At 39.0% G+C, this 21,492-nt stretch overlaps 1 protein-coding gene across 1 annotated transcript; it reads right to left on the minus strand.

Annotated features, from left to right (window-relative positions):
* Nucleotides 1–4,987: 4,987 nt before the first annotated feature.
* Nucleotides 4,988–20,529, minus strand: LOC133420391 (phosphatidylcholine:ceramide cholinephosphotransferase 2-like). The gene is made up of 7 exons (XM_061710080.1): nt 20,301–20,529; nt 13,123–14,055; nt 12,098–12,215; nt 11,956–12,013; nt 9,032–9,127; nt 7,925–8,091; nt 4,988–5,182 (listed from the first exon to the last, which is right to left on the minus strand). Exons 2-7 carry the CDS (start codon nt 13,653–13,655, stop codon nt 5,009–5,011), a joined length of 1,146 nt encoding a protein of 381 aa, XP_061566064.1. The 5' UTR covers nt 13,656–14,055; nt 20,301–20,529; the 3' UTR covers nt 4,988–5,008.
* Between the last annotated feature and the right edge of the window lie 963 nt (nt 20,530–21,492).

Raw genomic sequence — 21,492 nt, forward strand, 5'->3', positions numbered from 1 at the left:
ACCAGGACTAGTAGATCTGAAACCAGGACTAGTAGAGCTGAAACCAGGACTAGTAGAACTGAAACCAGGACTAGTAGAGCTGAAACCAGGACTAGTAGAACTGAAACCAGGACTAGTAAACCTGAAACCAGGACTAGTAGAACTGAAACCAGGACTAGTGGAACTGAAACCGGGACTAGTAAATCTGAAACCGGGACTAGTAGAACTGAAACCAGGACTAGTAGAGCTGAAACCAGGACTAGTAGACCTTGAACCAGGACTAGTAGAAATGAAACCAGGACTAGTAGAGCTGAAACCAGGACTAGTAGAACTGAAACCAGGACTAGTAGACCTGAAACCAGAACTAGTAGAAACCAGGACTAGTAGAGCTGAAACCAGGACTAGTACAACTGAAACCAGGACTAGTAGACGTGAAACCAGAACTAGTAGACGTGAAACCAGAACTAGTAGAGCTGAAACCAGGACTAGTAGAACTGAAACCAGGACTAGTAGAACTGAAACCAGGACTAGTAGAGCTGAAACCAGGACTAGTAGAACTTAAACCAGGACTAGTAGAACTTAAACCAGGACTAGTAGAACTTAAACCAGGACTAGTAGAACTTAAACCAGGACTAGTAGAGCTGAAACCAGGACTAGTAGAACTGAAACCAGGACTAGTAGAACTGAAACCAGGACTAGTAGAACTGAAACCAGGACTAGTAGAACTGAAACCAGGACTAGTAGAGCTGAAACCAGGACTAGTAGAGCTGAAACCAGGACTAGTAGAACTTAAACCAGGACTAGTAGAGCTGAAACCAGGACTAGTAGAGCTGAAACCAAGACTAGTAGAACTGAAACCAGGACTAGTAGAGCTGAAACCAGGACTAGTAGAACTGAAACCAGGACTAGTAGAACTGAAACCAGGACTAGTAAACCTGAAACCAAGACTAGAGCTGAAACCAGGACTAGTAGAACTTAAACCAGGACTAGTAGAACTTAAACCAGGACTAGTAGAGCTGAAACCAGGACTAGTAGAACTGAAACCAGGACTAGTAGAGCTGAAACCAGGACTAGTAGAGCTGAAACCAGGACTAGTAGAGCTAAAACCAGGACTAGTAGAGCTGAAACCAGGACTAGAACTGAAACCAGGACTAGTAGAACTGAAACCAGGACTAGTAAACCTGAAACCAGGACTAGTAGAACTGAAACCAGGACTAGTAGAACTGTAACCAGGACTAGTAGAACTGAAACCAGGACTAGTAGAACTGAAACCAGGACTAGTAGAACTGAAACCAGGACTAGTAGACCTGAAACCAGGACTAGTAGAACTGAAACCAGGACTAGTAGATCTGAAACCAGGACTAGTAGACCTGAAACCAGGACTAGTAGACCTGAAACCAGGACTAGTAGACCTGAAACCAGGACTAGTAGAACTGAAACCAGGACTAGTAGAGCTGAAACCAGGACTAGTAGAACTGAAACCAGGACTAGTAGAGATGAAACCAGGACTAGTAGAGCTGAAACCAGGACTAGTAGAAGTGAAACCAGGACTGAAACCAGGACTAGTAGAACTGAAACCAGGACTAGTAGAGCTGAAACCAGGACTAGTAGAGCTGAAACCAGGACTAGTAGAACTGAAACCAGGACTGAAACCAGGACTAGTAGATCTGAAACCAGGACTAGTAGAACTGAAACCAGGACTAGTAACTGAAAACAGGACTAGTAGACCTGAAACCAGGACTAGTAGAGCTGAAACCAGGACTAGTAGAACTGAAACCAGGACTAGTAGAACTGAAACCAGGACTAGTAACTGAAAACAGGACTAGTAACTGAAAACAGGACTAGTAGACCTGAAACCAGGACTAGTAGAGCTGAAACCAGGACTAGTAGAACTGAAACCAGGACTAGTAGACCTGAAACGAGGACTAGTAGACCTGAAACGAGGACTAGTAGAGCTGAAACCAGGACTAGTAGAACTGAAACCAGGACTAGTAGAACTGAAACCAGGACTAGTAGAACTGAAACCAGGACTAGTAGACCTGAAACGAGGACTAGTAGAGCTGAAACCAGGACTAGTAGAACTGAAACCAGGACTAGTAGACCTGAAACGAGGACTAGTAGATCTGAAACCAGGACTAGTAGAAGTGAAACCAGGACTAGTAGACCTGAAACCAGGACTAGTAGAACTGAAACCAGGACTAGTAAAACTGAAACCAGGACTTGTAGAACTGAAACCAGGACTAGTAGACCTGAAACCAAGACTAGTAGAAGTGAAACCAGGACTGAAACCAGGACTAGTAGATCTGAAACCAGGACTAGTAGAACTGAAACCAGGACTAGTAACTGAAAACAGGACTAGTAGACCTGAAACCAGGACTAGTAGAGCTGAAACCAGGACTAGTAGAACTGAAACCAGGACTAGTAGAACTGAAACCAGGACTAGTAACTGAAAACAGGACTAGTAACTGAAAACAGGACTAGTAGACCTGAAACCAGGACTAGTAGAGCTGAAACCAGGACTAGTAGAACTGAAACCAGGACTAGTAGACCTGAAACGAGGACTAGTAGACCTGAAACGAGGACTAGTAGAGCTGAAACCAGGACTAGTAGAACTGAAACCAGGACTAGTAGAACTGAAACCAGGACTAGTAGAACTGAAACCAGGACTAGTAGAACTGAAACCAGGACTAGTAGACCTGAAACGAGGACTAGTAGAGCTGAAACCAGGACTAGTAGAACTGAAACCAGGACTAGTAGACCTGAAACGAGGACTAGTAGATCTGAAACCAGGACTAGTAGAAGTGAAACCAGGACTAGTAACTGAAACCAGGACTTGTAGAACTGAAACCAGGACTAGTAGACCTGAAACCAAGACTAGTAGAAGTGAAACCAGGACTAGTAGAGCTGAAACCAGGACTAGTAGAACTGAATCCAGGACTAGTAGAGCTGAAACCAGGACTAGTAGAGCTGAAACCAGGACTAGTAGAACTGAAACCAGGACTAGTAGAACTGAAACCAGGACTAGTAGAGCTGAAACCAGGACTAGTAGAGCTGAAACCAGGACTAGTAGAGCTGAAACCAGGACTAGTATAACTGAAACCAGGACTAGTAGAGGTGAAACCAGGACTAGTAGAACTGAAACCAGGACTAGTAGAAGTGAAACCAGGACTAGTAGAGCTGAAACCAGGACTAGTAAAGCTGAAACCAGGACTAGTAGAACTGAAACCAGGACTAGTAAAGCTGAAACTAGGACTAGTAGAACTGAAACCAGGACTAGTAAAGCTGAAACGAGGACTAGTAGAGCTGAAACCAGGACTAGTAGACCTGAAACCAGGACTAGTAAAACTGAAACCAGGACTAGTAGAGCTGAAACCAGGACTAGTAAAACTGAAACCAGGACTAGTAGAGCTGAAACCAGGACCAGTAGACCTGAAACCAGGACCAGTAGACCTGAAACCAGGACCAGTAGAGCTGAAACCAGGGCTAGTAGAAGTGAAACCAGGACTAGTAGACCTGAAACCAGGACTAGTAGACCTGAAACCAGGACTAGTAGATCTGAAACCAGGACTAGTAGACCTGAAACCAGGACTAGTAGAACTGAAACCAGGACTAGTAGAACTGAAACCAGGACTAGTGGAACTGAAACCAGGACTAGTGGAACTGAAACCAGGACTGGTAGAACTGAAACCAGGACTAGTAGAACTGAAACCAGGACTAGTAGATCTGAAACCAGGACTAGTAGAACTGAAACCAGGACTAGTAGAACTGAAACCAGGACTAGTAGAACTGGAACCAGGACTAGTAGAACTGAAACTAGGACTAGTAACTGAAACCAGGACTAGTAGAACTGAAACTAGGACTAGTAACTGAAACAAGGACTAGTAGATCTGAGTATCTCCTCCAGTTGACCCTCCTAGCACCAGATCGACCCGCAGCAGTCACGGCGGTCAGTATGCTAACATGCTAACAGGGTACGACATCAACACAGCGCTGAGAAAAACAGTGTTTTATTGTGAAAGGAAACACTTGATTGACATAAAACCAACGGAGAACATTTTTCTCGTGAGGTTTGGGGCAGATCAGCGTTGAAAAACAAAATAAATTAAACATTGATCCACTGTACAACAGTAACGATGATAGACACCCAGGTTAGCCGCTAGCGCGCTAGCACCCGTCAGAAGGAATGAAGTGTAAAGTTTAAAAGTTTCTTTATCAAGTCGGTTTTAATCTGTGCAGCGAGTTAAAGTTCCTGAGGGAGACGGAATCAGTACTAGTGAACAGTACTGCTGTAGTACTACCGAGTACTACTGTACAGTACTGCTGTAGTACTACTGAGTACTACTGAACAGTACTGCTGTAGTACTACTGAGTACTACTGAACAGTACTACTGAGTACTACTGAACAGTACTACTGAGTACTACTGAACAGTACTACTGAACAGTACTACTGTAGTACTACTGAGTACTACGGCAGCTTCCGTCTTCAGTGAAGCGTCTCGTTAAAAATACAAAGACGTCTCTGCTCGTGCGGAGGAAACGCTCGTTCTGATGAATAAACCCCCGATAAATCCATCCATCCATTCGCCCAGCCGTCCATCCGTCCATCTGTCCAGCAGTCCATCCATCCATCCATTCGTCCAGCCATCCATCCGTCCATCTGTCCATCCGTCCATCTGTCCATCCGTCCATCTGTCCATCCGTCCATCCGTTTGTCCAACTTTCCATCCGTCTTTCAATATTTCCGTCCATCTGTCCATCCGCTTGTCTGTCCTCTGGTGGAGACTTTGGGGACAGTTGGGTCTCCTTTAGCTCGAGTCCGTTTCCTCGTCCCTCCGTCATCCGTCCTCACTCGTCCTTCTTTCCCGCCGTCCCTCACTCGCCCCTCCGTCCTCCTTCCTTCCATCCTGCCCTCCGTCCTCACTCGTCCCTCCGTCCCTCCGTCCCTCCGTCCTCACTGGTCCTTCTTTCCCGCCGTCCCTCACTCGCCCCTCCGTCCTCCTTCCCTCCTTCCCTCCGTCCTCACTCGTCCTCACTCGTCCCTCCCGCCCTCCACCATGCGGTACCTCAGCCTGCAGGAGGACAGCAGGCCCAGCGGGGAGCAGAAGACCAGGGGGACGGAGGACTGGACGTTCCCCTCCAGGAAGTTGAAGACGGGGTTCCACCAGGTCCGGGACAGGAAGTTGTTGGGGTCGTGACGCAGCTCCTGGACGGATTCACAACAAACACACGTCTTTAACAAAACCGTCCTCGGGGGACGACTCTAAAGTCACTGTATGTAGTAAAAGTTGGACCATGTTAATACGAACTGGACACTGTTCATTTATACTGTATTAGTATAACCAAGTATTTACTATATTTTACTTACTATGTTTATAGTACACTTATTCAGTTTATATTTACTGTATTTTTTTAGTTTTCATACTTACAATTGATTTTTATCGTTTATTTAGTCTGAGTTCATGTTGCCTGAGTTTCCCTTCTGGGATCAATAAAGGACTAACTAACTTATCTGATCTTAACTTATCGTATTTATCTTAACTTATTTTAACTTATGTTAACTTGTCTTATCTAATCTAAACTTATCTTATCTAAACTTATCTTAAATTAACTTAACTTATCTTAAATTAACTTATCTTAAATTAACTTATCTTATCTTATTTATCTTAACTTAACTTGTCTTATCTTAAATTAACTTATCTTAACTTATCGTATTTATCTTAACTTATCTTAACTTATCTTATCTAATCTAAACTTATCTTATCTAAACTTATCTTAACTTATCTTAAATTAACTTAACTTATCTTAAATTAACTTATCTTAAATTAACTTATCTTATCTTATTTATCTTAACTTAACTTGTCTTATCTTAAATTAACTTATCTTAACTTATCGTATTTATCTTAACTTATCTTAACTTATCTTATCTAATCTAAACTTATCTTAACTTATCTTAAATTAACTTATCTTAAATTACCTTATCTTATCTTAAATTAACTTAACTTATCTTAAATTAACTTAACTTATGTTAAATTAACTTAACTTGAATTAACGTAACTTAAATTAACTTAACTTATCTTATTTATCTTAACTTACCTTAAATTAACTTAACTTATCTTAAATTAACGTAATTTATCTTAACTTATTTATCTTAACTTATCTTAAATTAACTTAACTTATTTATCTTAACTTATCTTAACTTGTATTATCTTAACTTACCTTAACTTATCTTAAAATAACTTAACTTATCTTAACTTATCGTATTTATCTTAACTTATCTTAACTTACCTTAACTTATCTTAAATTAACTTAACTTATCTTAACTTATTTATCTTAACTTAACTTAAATTAACGTAACTTAAATTAACTTATCTTATTTATCTTAACTTATCTTAACTTTCCTTAAATTAACTTAACTTATCTTAAATTAACGTAACTTATCTTATCTAATCTAAACTTATCTTAAATTAACTTAACTTATCTTAACTTATTTATCTTAACTTAACTTAAATTAACTTAACTTAAATTAACGTAACTTAAATTAACTTATCTTATTTATCTTAACTTATCTTAACTTTCCTTAAATTAACTTAACTTATCTTAAATTAACGTAACTTATCTTATTTATCTTAACTTATCTTAAATTAACTTAACTTATCTTAACTTATCTTAAATTAACTTATCTTAAATTATCTTAACTTATCTTATTTATCTTAACTTATCTTAAATTAACTTAACTTATCTTAACTTATCTTAAATTAACTTAACTTATCTTAAATTATCTTAACTTATCTTATTTATCTTAACTTATTTTAACTTGTCTTATCTTAACTTACCTTAAATTAACTTAACTTAACTTAACTTCACTTAAATTAAATTAACTTATCTTAAATTAAATTAAAGGAGCATGAGGCAGGATTGAGGCAGGATTTATGAAAAAAATCCGTATACATTTTAAGTTTTCTAGTAATAATGTCAGATGAAGCGTTCCAAACCAAAAAGAATGATTCCTCTAGTGTATCTCTCCTTTGCCTTGAACAGGCTGTGTGCTGCAAAATGTGCTGCAATTCTGGGCCCGAATTTCCCGCGCTGTCCTGTGGATGTGACGTCACATGACGCTGCATGCACGTTCTCCCCGTTCTCCCGTGCCGGCTTCACTGTTGGCTGCAGTACCCCCGACGGCCGTCGTGGTGAAGGGTGGCGCTAGAGAGTCATTTCTTAAAAGGAGCCTCATGCTCCTTTAACTTAACTTATCTTATTTATCTTAACTTATCTTAACTTGTCTTATCTTAACTTATCTTAAATTAACTTAACTTATCTTATCGTGTCAAGTCAAGTTCCTTTTATTGCCACACGGCTAGGCCAGTGTCTTATCTGAACTTAAACGAACTGATCTTATCTTATCTTAACTAATCTTATATTATCTTATCTTTACTTATCTTAAAATAACTTAACTTATTTTAAATTAACTTATCTTAGATTAACTTATCACTTAACTTATCTTAAATTAACTTATCTTAAATTAACTTATCTTTAATTAACTTATCTTTAATTAACTTATCTTTAATTAACTTAACTTATCTTAAATTAACTTATCTTAAATTAACTTATCTTATCTTAAATTAACTTAACTTATCTTAAATTAACTTAACTTATCTTAAATTAACTTAACTCAACTCAACTTATCTTAAATTAACTTAACTTATTTATCTTAACTTATTTATCTTAACTTATCTTAAATTAACTTATTGTTAATTTATCGTGTCAAGTCAAGTTCCTTTTATTGCCACACGGCTAGGCCGGTGTCTTATCTTAACTTAACTTATATGAACTGATCTTATCTTATCTTAACTAATCTTATATTATCTTATCTTTACTTAACTTATATGAACTGATCTTTACTTATCTTATCTTATATCGAACGGCCACCAGGGGGCACCGGACTTACGTGTGCGTTGGCCATGGTGTGGTACCACCAGAAGACCCGGGTGGTGACGAAGTAGCCGACGACCACGTCCACGCTGTAGTGCTCGTGGCCAATCAGGATGCAGACGACCCCGGAGGCGCTGAGCAGCCAGCAGAACCAGTGGTACCACCACATCCAGCGGGGCGAGTCTGGAACCACAAACGGGAGGGTTCTGGATCAGTTCTGGATCAGGGTTAGTTCTGGATCAGGGTCGGTTCTGGATCAGGGTCAGTTCTGGATCAGGGTCAGTTCTGGATCAGGATCAGGATCAGTTCTGGATCAGGGTCAGTTCTGGATCAGGATCAGGATCAGTTCTGGATCAGGGTCAGTTCTGGATCAGGGTCAGTTCTGGATCAGGATCAGTTCTGTGTGTATGTGGTTGTGTGTGTGCGTGTGTATGTACTCGCACTCCTTGATGAACAGGTAGCTTAGCGTTAGCATCACTATGTGTGTATTTGTGTGTGTATGTACTCAGGGGTAGCTTAGCGTTAGCATCACTGTGTGTGTGTGTGTATGTACTCGCACTCCTTGATGAACAGGTAGCTTAGCGTTAGCATCACCATGTGTGTATTTGTGTGTGTATGTACTCAGGGGTAGCTTAGCGTTAGCATCACTGTGTGTGTGTGTGTATGTACTCACACTCCTTGATGAACAGGTAGCTTAGCGTTAGCATCACCGTGTGTGTGTGTGTGTGTGTGTATGTACTCACACTCCTTGATGACCAGGTAGCTTAGCGTTAGCATCACCATGTGTGTATTTGTGTGTGTATGTACTCACGGGTAGCTTAGCGTTAGCATCACTGTGTGTGTGTGTGTATGTACTCGCACTCCTTGATGAACAGGTAGCTTAGCGTTAGCATCACCATGTGTGTATTTGTGTGTGTATGTACTCACGGGTAGCTTAGCGTTAGCATCACTGTGTGTGTGTGTATGTACTCACACTCCTTGATGAACAGGTAGCTTAGCGTTAGCATCACTGTGTGTGTGTGTGTATGTACTCACACTCCTTGATGAACAGGTAGCTTAGCGTTAGCATCACCGTGTGTGTGTGTGTGTGTGTGTGTGTGTGTGTGTGTGTGTATGTACTCACACTCCTTGATGAACAGGTAGCTTAGCGTTAGCATCACCGTGTGGCCGCTGTACAGGAAGTCTCCACACATCAGGTGAGAGCCGGTGAGCGACAGACCTGGACACCACAGACAGGCCCTCGTTACCACAGCGTTTGAACCAAAGTCTGACCCCCATCGAGGGGCGTGGCCCGGTCTGACCTCGGATTCGGTTCTGGTCTCCGATAGAAACCCAGAGAACCCAACGAGAGAGGAACAACTCACCACTCGCATTTCCTGGAAAAGTCCAGTTTCTGTTCTAGTTCTGGTGGAAAAGCCGTCTGATGGATAAATTCAGGCACCGGTCGCTTAAATTCAGACACCGGTCGCTTAAATTCAGGCACCGGTCGCTTAAATTCAGGCACCGGTAACCTAAATTCAGGCATCGGTAACCTAAATTCAGGCATCGGTAACCTAAATTCAGGCATCGGTAACCTAAATTCAGGCATCGGTAACCTAAATTCAGGCATCGGTAACCTAAATTCAGGCATCGGTAACCTAAATTCAGGCATCGGTAACTCAAATTCAGGCATCGGTAACCTAAGTTCAGACATCGGTAACTTAAATTCAGGCATCGGTAACCTAAATTCAGGCATCTGTAACCTAAATTCAGGCATCGGTAACCTAAATTCAGGCATCGGTAACTCAAATTCAGGCATCGGTAACATAAATTCAGACATCGGTAACCTAAATTCAGACATCGATAACTTAAATTCAGGCATCGGTAACTTAAATTCAGGCATCGGTAACTTAAATTCAGGCATCGGTAACCTAAATTCAGGCATCGGTAACCTAAATTCAGGCATCGGTAACCTAAATTCAGGCATCAGTAACTCAAATTCAGGCATCGGTAACCTAAATTCAGACATCGGTAACTTAAATTCAGGCATCGGTAACTTAAATTCAGGCATCGGTAACTTAAATTCAGGCATCGGTAACTTAAATTCAGGCATCGGTAACTCAAATTCAGGCATCGGTAACATAAATTCAGACATCGTTAACCTAAATTCAGACATCGGTAACCTAAATTCAGACATCGGTAACTTAAATTCAGACATCGGTAACTTAAATTCAGGCATCGGTAACTTAAATTCAGGCATCGGTAACTTAAATTCAGGCATCGGTAACCTAAATTCAGGCATCGGTAACCTAAATTCAGGCATCGGTAACCTAAATTCAGGCATCAGTAACTCAAATTCAGGCATCGGTAACCTAAATTCAGACATCGGTAACTTAAATTCAGGCATCGGTAACTTAAATTCAGGCATCGGTAACTTAAATTCAGGCATCGGTAACTTAAATTCAGGCATCGGTAACTTAAATTCAGGCATCGGTAACCTAAATTCAGGCATCGGTAACCTAATTTCAGGCGTCCGTAACTTGATTTCAAGCATCTGTAAATTGAACCCACATCTGAACCCCAGCGAGGGGCGTGGCCCGGTCTAACCTCGGGTTCGCTTCTGGTCTTTGATGGAAACCCAGAAAACCCAACTATAGAGGAACAACTCCCCACTCGAATTTCCTGGAAAAGTCCAGGTTCTGTTCTATTTCTGATCACTGATTGGCTGAGGCGGTGAGGGGGCGTGGCTGATGTGGTGAAAGGGCGTGGCTAGGCGGTGAGGGGGCGTGGCTGATGTGGTGAGGGGGCGTGGCTAGGCGGCGAGGGGGCGTGGCCAGCACACACCTGAGGAACAGCAAACATGTTTCAGTTCAGTTCAACTTAGAAAGACAAGAACCGCTGAGTACCAATCAATATCACACCTAATCAATACCACGATCAATATCACTTAATCAATACCATGATCAATACCCCCTAATAAGACCTGATCTGGGTCTGGACATAATAATTTAGGAAACTCTAGATAATACTTTAGGAAACTAGATAATACTTTAGGAAACTCTAGATAATACTTTAGGAAACTCTAGATAATACTTCAGGAAACTCTAGATAATACTTTAGGGAACTCTAGATAATACTTTAGGGAACTCTAGATAATACTTTAAGGAAACTCTAGATAATACTTTAGGAAACTCTAGATAATACTTCAGGAAACTGTTCTATTTCTGGTGGAAAAGCCGTCTGACAGATAAATTCAGGCATCGGTTACTTAAATTCAGGCATTTTGCTCACATGCTTTTGTTTTGAAAAGTCTTTTGCCGACTGCTGCGGAACCGGAAGAGAGTTGGCGGAAAAACATCTGGAAAATCTAAAACAGACATGGAGAGCTGTAAAATTACGGAACGGTTACATGGACATTTTCATTTTAAAGTTCTCCCAGACGGCGGATTCGACCCCTGTAACGGAAATTTCAATAGTGATTTTTTTTGTGCTTCACACTTTCTAACAGGGACATTTGGTGGTGAATATAGAAGGTAATGCTGCTCCCCGTTAAAATGTTCTGCTGTTACCTCAGAAATTGCTTGTTTTAATGTCATGATTGTGGATCAGGATTTTGTTGGTAGACTTTTTTTATTTTTCATAAAAAAAACAGGATGACATTAATGCCCTGGCAGTGGCAAGAAGCTATATTTTATTTGACATTTCTACACTAAATATGTGTTACTGACAAGTGCTGATGTTTGCTGAGATTTTTGCACAACAAATGCTATGGCACTTTCGTTCATACTTTTATAAATAAAAGTGCACTTTACACAACTTTTGACTTCATTATTTGATGCATATACAATGTGATTAATCGTGATTCATCAGGGAAATCATGCGATTAATCTCGATTAAAAATTTTAAGCGTTGCCCAGCCCTAGTATATTTATAATTGCTTTTTAACTACACAAAAATATGTTTTATCCGATTACTCGATTAATTGATGGAATTTTCAGTAGGATACTCGATTACTAAAATATTCGATAGCTGCAGCCCTAGTTCTGGTGTAAAGCTGGAACTCGTTACCTCCTCCGGAGATCAGACGCAGGATCCTCCAGACCTTCCCCGTCGAGTCGTCGTACAGCTGCAGACCAGAACAGACAGATGTTAGCATGTAGCATGTAGCCAGCGGGGGGGCAGTGAGGTGGGGGGGGGTGGGTTTCCGAACCTTGGGGGCGCAGACCATGTGCTTTCCCGGCACCGGCAGCGTGGTGATGTACATGGTGACGCAGCGATACATGTAGAGAGTCCCGATCAGGAAGAAGCACCGGCGGCCAACGATGGACCTGCGGAGAGCAGCGCCGTCAAAACTTCACCAACGCTGCAGTCGGGAATTCACGCATCCGTAACTTAAACTCAGGTATCCGTGACCTAAATTCAGTCATCTGTAACTTAAATTCAGGTATTCGTAACTTAAATTCACGCATTCGATTTCAGGCATTAAGGCATTAATAACTGAAATTCAGGCATTGGTAACTGAAGTTCACGCATCCGTAACTTAAATTCATGAATCCGTAACTTAGATTTCTGCATTTGTAACTTAGATTCATGCATCCATAAATTAAATTCAGGCATCCGTCACCTAAATTAAGACATCCGTGACCTAAATTCAGGCATTCGTAACTTAAATTCAGGCATTCGCGCCTGAAATTCAGGCATCCGTAATTGAAATTCACACATTCGCATTCAGGCATTCATAACTGAAATTCAGGCATCCCTAACTTAAATTCAGGTATTCGTGCCTGAAATTCAGGCATCCGTAACTGAAATTCAGGCATTCGTAACTGAAATTCAGGCATCCGTAACTGAAATTCAGGCATCTGTAACTTAAATTCACGCATTCGCATTAAGGCATTTGTAACTTAGATTCATGCATCCGTAAATTAAATTCAGGCATCCGTAACTGAAATTCAGGCATTCATAACTTAAATTCAGGCATCCGTAACTTAAATTCACGCATCCGTAACTTAAATTCACGCATCCGTAACTTAAATTCACACATCCGTTACTGAAATTCACGCATCCGTAACTTAAATTCACGCATCCGTAACTTAAATTCACGCATCCGTAACTTAAATTCACGCATCCGTAACTGAAATTCACGCATCCATAGCTGAAATTCAGGCATTCGTAACTTAGATTCAGGCATTCGTAACTGAAATTCAGGCATCCCTAACTTGCTGCTGGACCTACTTGTGCTTCAGGAAGATCCACTGCACCATCCAGAGCCCGACCAGGATCAGGCCGTTGGCCTCGGTGACGGTGAAGGCCCAGGGCACGCGGTCCACGTAGTCGAAGAACTTGTCGGGCAGCGGCGGGCTGACGGACTTGTCCGGGACCCGTTCGTGCACCACGGTGATGACCACGGTGGTGAAGACCAGGTTGAAGGCGGCATAGAGGAAAGCGACGCCCGTCTTCCACCACTCGTTGGGGAGGCGGTTGGCGCGCTCCTCCGACACCGTGATCTTCACGTAGTCGCAGCGGCGCTGCAGCCGGTTCAGGGACTGGACCAGCTGATTCTGCTTCAGCAGGCCGCTCAGCCGGCTGCAGCCGGACCGGACCGGACCGTCGCGCTCGTCTGCCGGGTCATGCCGGGTCGGGGAGCCGATGGCCACCGAGGCGTGGCGGGTCGGGGGGCCGCTAGCCGCCCGCGGAGGGAGAGTGGAAGTGGGGGAAGTCGAGGTCTGATGGGGATGCGGTTCGGCGGGGACGTCTGAAGCTGCCATCGATCGGGGATCAATCAAGGACTGATCAGGGGTCGATCAGGGGCCGATCAGGGATCAATCGGGGCCGATCAGGAACTGCTCAGGGATCAATCAGGGATCAATCAGGGATCAATCAGGGACCGATCAGAGACCCATCAGGGATCGATAGGGGATCGATCACGGGCCGATCAGGAGCCGATCAGGGATCAATAAGAGTTCCTCTCCCACTGGGATGACTTGACTCCACTGTTGGACCTCGACCCCCGACGTGGTCACCTGGTGCCACCGAGATCACTGATTGGCTGAGGCGGTGAGGGGGCGTGGCTGATGTGGTGAAAGGGCGTGGCTAGGCGGTGAGGGGGCGTGGCTGATGTGGTGAGGGGGCGTGGCTAGGCGGCGAGGGGGCGTGGCCAGCACACACCTGAGGAACAGCAAACATGTTTCAGTTCAGTTCAACTTAGAAAGACAAGAACCGCTGAGTACCAATCAATATCACACCTAATCAATACCACGATCAATATCACTTAATCAATACCATGATCAATACCCCCTAATAAGACCTGATCTGGGTCTGGACATAATAATTTAGGAAACTCTAGATAATACTTTAGGAAACTAGATAATACTTTAGGAAACTCTAGATAATACTTTAGGAAACTCTAGATAATACTTCAGGAAACTCTAGATAATACTTTAGGAAACTCTAGATAATACTTTAGGAAACTAGATATTACTTTAGGAAACTCTAGATAATACTGTAGGAAACTCTAGATAATACTTTAGGAAACTCTAGATAATACTTTAGGAAACTCTAGATAATACTTTAAGGAAACTCTAGATAATACTTTAGGAAACCAGATAATACCTTAGGAAACTCTAGATAATACTTAAGGAAACTCTAGATAATACTTCAGGAAACTCTAGATAATACTTTAGGAAACTAGATAATACTGTAGGAAACTAGATAATACTTTAGGAAACTCTAGATAATACTTTAGGAAACTAGGTAATACTTTAGGAAACTCTAGATAATACTTCAGGAAACTCTAGATAATAATTTAGGAAACTAGGTAATACTTTAGAACACTAGATAATACGTGAAGGAAACTCTAGATAATACTTTAGGAAACTCTAGATAATACTTTAGGAAACTAGGTAATACTTTAGAACACTAGATAATACGTGAAGGAAACTAGATAATACTTTAGGAAACTCTAGATAATACTTTAAGGAAACTTTAGATAATACTTTAAGGAAACTCTAGCTAATACTTTAAGAAACTCTGAATACTATTTTAAGGAAACTCTAGATAATACTTTAGGAAACTCTAGGAAATATTTTAGGAAACTCCAGATCCAGACCTGCAGGTCCTCTACAGACCACTAGGGTCCAGATCCAGACCTGCAGGTCCTCTACAGACCACTAGGGTCCAGATCCAGACCTGCAGGTCCTCTACAGACCACTAGGGTCCAGATCTGTTCTGGTCGCCATGGTAATGAGCACCATCTCATCCAGCCAGTTCTGAACGTAAACTGCTAAACTCTTATATTTATTCCAGTGGACAAGTGTGTAAAAGTATTATCTAAAGTTTCTTAAATTATTATCTAGTTCCCTAAAGTATTATCTAGTTTCCTAAAATATCATCTAGAGTTTTCCTAATTATCTAGTTTTCTAAAGTAATATATAGATTTTACTAAAATACTATCTAGTTTCCTAAAGTATTATCTACAGTTTCCTTAAATTATTATCTAGAGTTTCCTTAAAGTATTATCTAGAGTTTCCTTAAAGTATTATCTAGAGTTTCCTTAAAGTATTATCTAAAGTTTCCTTAGAGTATTATCTAGTGTTCCAAAGTAATACCTAGAGTTTCCTTAAAGTATTATCTAGAGTTTTCTTAGAGTATTATCTAGTGTTCCAAAGTAATACCTAGAGTTTCCTTAAAGTATTATCTAGAGTTTCCTTAAAGTATTATCTAGAGTTTCCTTAGAGTATTATCTAGAGTTTCCTTAAAGTATTATCTAAAGTTTCCTTAGAGTATTATCTAGAGTTTCCTAAAGTATTATCTAGAGTTTCCTTAAAGTATTATCTAGAGTTTTCTAAAGTATTATCTAGTGTTCCAAAGTAATACCTAGAGTTTCCTTAAAGTATTATCTATAGTTTCCTTAAAGTATTATCTAGAGTTTCCAAAAGTATTATCTAGAGTTCCCTTAAGCATTATCTAGTTTCCTAAAGTATTATCTGGTTTCCTAAAGTATTATCTAGAGTTTCCTTGAAGTATTATCTGGTTTCCCAAAGTATTATCTAGAGTTTCCTAAAGTATTATCTAGAGTTTCCTAAAGTATTATCTAGAGTTTCCTAAAGTATTATCTAGAGTTTTCCTAAAGTATTATCTAGAGTTTCCTTTAAGTATTATCTAGAGTTTTCTAAAGTATTATCTAGTGTTCCAAAGTAATACCTAGAGTTTCCTTAAAGTATTATCTAGAGTTTCCTAAAGTATTATGTAGAGTTTCCTAAAGTATTATCTACAGTTTTCCTAAAGTATTATCTAGAGTTCAAAAGTATTATCTAGAGTTTTCCTAAAGTATTACCTAAAGTTTCCTAAAGTATTATCTAGAGTTTCCTAAAGTATTATCTAGAGTTTACTAAAGTATTATCTAGAGTTTCCTAAAGTATTATCTAGAGTTTCCTTAAAGTATTATCTAGAGTTTTCCTAAAGTATTATCTAGAGTTTCCTTAAAGTATTATCTAGAGTTTCCTTAAGTATTATCTACAGTTTTCCTAAAGTATTATCTAGAGTTTCCTAAAGTATTATCTAGTGTTCAAAAGTATTATCTAGAGTTTTCCTAAAGTATTATCTAGAGTTTCCTAAAGTATTATCTAGAGTTTCCTAAAGTATTATCTAGAGTTTCCTAAAGTATTATCTAAAGTTTCCTAAAGTATTATCTAGAGCTTTCCTAAAGTATTATCTAAAGTTTCCTAAAGTATTATCTAGAGTTTCCTTAAAGTATTATCTAGAGTTTTCCTAAAGTATTATCTAAAGTTTCCTAAAGTATTATCTAGACTTACCTAAAGTATTATCTAGAGTTTTCCTAAAGTATTATCTAAAGTTTCCTAAAGTATTATCTAGAGTTTCCTTAAAGTATTATCTAAAGTTTCCTAAAGTATTATCTAGAGTTTCCTAAAGTATTATCTAGAGTTTCCTAAAGTATTATCTAAAGTTTCCTAAAGTATTATCTAAAGTTTCCTAAAGTATTATCTAAAGTTTCCTTAAAGTATTATCTAGAGTTTCCTAAAGTATTATCTAAAGTTTCCTAAAGTATTATCTAAAGTTTCCTAAAGTATTATCTAAAGTTTCCTAAAGTATTATCTAAAGTTTCCTAAAGTATTATCTAAAGTTTCCTAAAGTATTATCTAGAGTTTCCTAAAGTATTATCTAAAGTTTCCTAAAGTATTATCTAAAGTTTCCTAAAGTATTATCTAAAGTTTCCTAAAGTATTATCTAGAGTTTTCCTAAAGTATTATCTAAAGTTTCCTAAAGTATTATCTAAAGTTTCCTTAAAGTATTATCTAAAGTTTCCTAAAGTATTATCTAGAGTTTCCTAAAGTATTATTTAAAGTTTCCTAAAGTATTATCTAGAGTTTCCTAAAGTATTATCTAGTGTTTCCTAAAGTATTATCTAGTGTTTCCTAAAGTATTATCTAAAGTTTCCTAAAGTATTATCTAGTTTCCTAAAGTATTATCTAGAGTTTCCTTAAAGTATTACCTAGAGTTTCCTAAAGTATTATCTAGAGTTTCCTTAAAGTATTATCTAGAGTTTCCTAAAGTATTATCTACAGTTTTCCTAAAGTATTATCTAGAGTTTCCTAAAGTATTATCTAGTGTTCAAAAGTATTATCTAGAGTTTTCCTAAAGTATTATCTAGTGTTTCCTAAAGTATTATCTAGACTTTCCTAAAGTATTATCTAGAGTTTTCCTAAAGTATTATCTAGAGTTTCCTAAAGTATTATCTACAGTTTTCCTAAAGTATTATCTAGAGTTTCCTAAAGTATTATCTAGTGTTCAAAAGTATTATCTAGAGTTTTCCTAAAGTATTATCTAGTGTTTCCTAAAGTATTATCTAAAGTTTCCTTAAAGTATTATCTAGAGTTTTCCTAAAGTATTATCTAAAGTTTCCTAAAGTATTATCTAGACTTTCCTAAAGTATTATCTAGAGTTTTCCTAAAGTATTATCTAAAGTTTCCTAAAGTATTATCTAGAGTTTCCTTAAAGTATTATCTAGAGTTTCCTTAAAGTATTATCTAGTGTTTCCTAAAGTATGATGACCTCCCAGTTACCCTGCTGAAACTCTCAGCTGCTGATCAGCTTTTTCAGCTCTGACTCTCTAACCTCGTTATGCTAATTAAATTTAACCAATTACTGATTCATCAACACGAGACACGAGACGGTCCTGCTGGTCCTGCTGGTCCTGCTGGTCCCGCTGGACCTGGTCCTGCTGGTCCTGGTCCTGCTGGTTCTGCTGGTCCAGCTGGACCTGGTCCTGCTGGTCCTGCTGGTCCTGCTGGACCTGGTGGTCCTGCTGGTCCTGGTCATGCTGGTCCCGCTGGACCTGGTCATGCTGGACCTGGTCCTGCTGGTCCTGCTGGTCCTGGTCATGCTGGTCCCGCTGGACCTGGTCCTGCTGGTCCTGCTGGTCCCGCTGGACCTGGTCCTGCTGGTCCTGCTGGTCCTGCTGGACCTGGTCCTGCTGGTCCTGCTGGTCCTGGTCCTGCTGGTCCTGCTGGTCCTGCTGGTCCTGGTCATGCTGGACCTGGTCCTGCTGGTCCTGCTGGTCCTGGTCATGCTGGTCCCGCTGGACCTGGACCTGCTGGTCCTGCTGGTCCTGGTCTGCTGGACCTGCTGGACCTGCTGGTCCTGCTGGTCCTGCTGGTCCTGGTCCTGCTGGTCCTGCTGGTCCTGCTGGACCTGGTCCTGCTGGTCCTGCTGGACCTGGTCCTGCTGGACCTGCTGGTCCTGGTCTGCTGGACCTGCTGGACCTGCTGGTCCTGCTGGTCCTGCTGGTCCTGGTGGTCCTGCTGGTCCTGCTGGTCCTGCTGGACCTGGACCTGCTGGTCCTGCTGGTCCTGGTCCTGCTGGTCCTGCTGGACCTGGTCCTGCTGGTCCTGGTCATGCTGGTCCTGCTGGACCTGGTCCTGCAGGTCCTGGTCCGGTTCTGGACCAGGTCTGGCTCAGATCACCTACAGTTTCCTAAAGTATTATCTAGAGTTTCCTAAAGTATTATATAGAGTTTCCTAAAGTATTATCTAAAGTTTCCTAAAGTATTATCTAGAGTTTCCTAAAGTATTATCTAGAGTTTCCTAAAGTATTATCTAGAGTTTCCTAAAGTATTATCTAGAGTTTCCTAAAGTATTATCTAGAGTTTCCTAAAGTATTATCTAAAGTTTCCTAAAGTATTATCTAAAGTTTCCTAAAGTATTATCTAAAGTTTCCTTAAGTATTATCTAAAGTTTCCTAAAGTATTATCTAAAGTTTCCTAAAGTATTATCTAGAGTTTCCTAAAGTATTATCTAAAGTTTCCTAATGTATTATCTAGAGTTTCCTAAACTATTATTTAAAGTTTCCTTAAGTATTATCTAGAGTTTCCTAAAGTATTATCTAGAGTTTCCTAAAGTATTATCTAGAGTTTCCTAAACTATTATCTAGAGTTTCCTAAACTATTATCTAGAGTTTCCTTAAGTATTATCTAGAGTTTCCTAAAGTATTATCTAAAGTTTCCTAAAGTATTATCTAAAGTTTCCTAAAATACTATCTAGATTTCCTAAAGTATTATCTAAAGTTTCCTAAAGTATTATCTAGAGTTTCCTAAAGTATTATCTAGAGTTTCCTAAAGTATTATCTAAAGTTTCCTAAAGTATTATCTAAAGTTTCCTAATGTATTATCTAGAGTTTCCTAAACTATTATTTAAAGTTTCCTAAAGTATTATCTAGAGTTTCCTAAACTATTATCTAGAGTTTCCTTAAGTATTATCTAGAGTTTCCTAAAGTATTATCTAGAGTTTCCTAAAGTATTATCTAGAGTTTCCTAAACTATTATCTAGAGTTTCCTTAAGTATTATCTAGAGTTTCCTAAAGTATTATCTAAAGTTTCCTAAAGTATTATCTAAAGTTTCCTAAAGTATTATCTAAAGTTTCCTAAAATACTATCTAGATTTCCTAAAGTATTATCTAAAGTTTCCTAAAGTATTATCTAGAGTTTCCTAAAGTATTATCTAAAGTTTCCTAAAGTATTATCTAAAGTCTCCTAAAGTATTATCTAAAGTTTCCTAAAGTATTATCTAAAGTACTATCTAGTTTTCCTAAAGTATTATCTAAAGTGTCCTTAAGTATTATCTAAAGTTTCCTAAAGTATTATCTAAAGTTTCCTAAATTATGATCTAGAGTTTCCTAAATTATGATCTAGTTTCCTAAATTATTATCTAGAGTTTCCTAAAGTATTATCTGGAGTTTTATGAAGTATGATAGTTTTCTAAGTATTATGTCGAGTTTTCTAAAGTATTATCTGGAGTTTTCTGAATATGATAGAGTTTTCTGAAGCATAATCCCGAGTTTTCTCACACGGCTGGGATCGATCCTGCGCTGGATCTGTTTCGTCACAACCAGGAACTCACCTGTCGGAGGTTCGGGAGGGAACTTCCTCCTCCCGAACCTGGAACCTGAACCTGGAACCTGGAACCTGGAGCCTGGAACCTGGAGCCTGGAACCTGGAACCTGGAACCTGAACCTGAACCTGCACCGGTCCAGGGGCTCGACTGACCGGCGGTTCGGACGTGTTTTGACGGCGGAGCTGAACTTCTGTCCCGGATAAATCTGATCTCTCTCTCTCCTTCCTGACTCCTCTCCCCCCAAAGCCCCGCCCTTCTGCCTCCTGATTGGTCCTCTCCGAACGTGACGCTGCGGGAGGACACGCCCCCTCTAAGGTTGACTCACCTGAGCGGCGCAGGTGATGACGTCGGAGCCGCTCGCTGATTGCGCAACTCCGGGTTTAATTAACGTTAAGGGATGAAAGTAAAAAATTGTCTTGTCTTTTCTGGTCTTCTGTCTCATATATATATATATATACAGGACTGTCTCAGAAAATTATAATATTGTGATAAAGTTCTTTATTTTCTATAATGCAATTAAAAAAAAAAAAATGTCATATTTTCTGGATTCATTACAAATCAACTGAAATATTGCAAGCCTTTTATTATTTTAATATTGCTGATTACGGTTTACAGTTTAAGATTAAGATTCCCAGAATATTCAAATTTTTTGATATATATATATATATATATATATATATATATATATATATATATATATATATATATATATATATATATATATATATATATATATATATATATGTATATATATATATATATATATACATATATATATATATATATATATATATATATATATATATATATATATATATATATATAGATAGATATATATATATATGTATATATATATATATATATCTATATATATATATATATATATATATATATATATATATATATATATAGAGAGAGAGAGAGAGAGAGAGAGAGAGTCCAGTATATATATATATATATATATATATATATATATATATATATATATATATATATATATATATATATATATATATATACATATATATACATATATATACATATATATATATATATATATATATATATATATATATATATATATATATATATATATATATATATATGTAATCTTATATGTGTGTGTGTGTGTGTGTGTGTGTGTGTGTGTGTGTGTGTGTGTGTGTGTGTGTTTTTAAATCAAAAAATTCACAGCACT

Source organism: Cololabis saira, chromosome 20 (assembly GCF_033807715.1).
Source record: "Cololabis saira isolate AMF1-May2022 chromosome 20, fColSai1.1, whole genome shotgun sequence".
Taxonomy (NCBI): domain Eukaryota; kingdom Metazoa; phylum Chordata; class Actinopteri; order Beloniformes; family Belonidae; genus Cololabis; species Cololabis saira.

Bases quoted from the DNA above. Each gene is read 5' to 3' on its own strand.
- LOC133420391 (XM_061710080.1), bottom strand. From the start codon at position 13,655: ATGGCAGCTTCAGACGTCCCCGCCGAACCGCATCCCCATCAGACCTCG. The intron at 9,128-11,955 runs GTAACGAGTTCC...TGTGGTGTCCAG, and splicing joins GCGTCTGATCTCCGGAGGAG to GTCTGTCGCTCACCGGCTCT. The intron at 8,092-9,031 runs GTGAGTACATAC...TTGTGGTTCCAG, and splicing joins CTACCTGTTCATCAAGGAGT to ACTCGCCCCGCTGGATGTGG.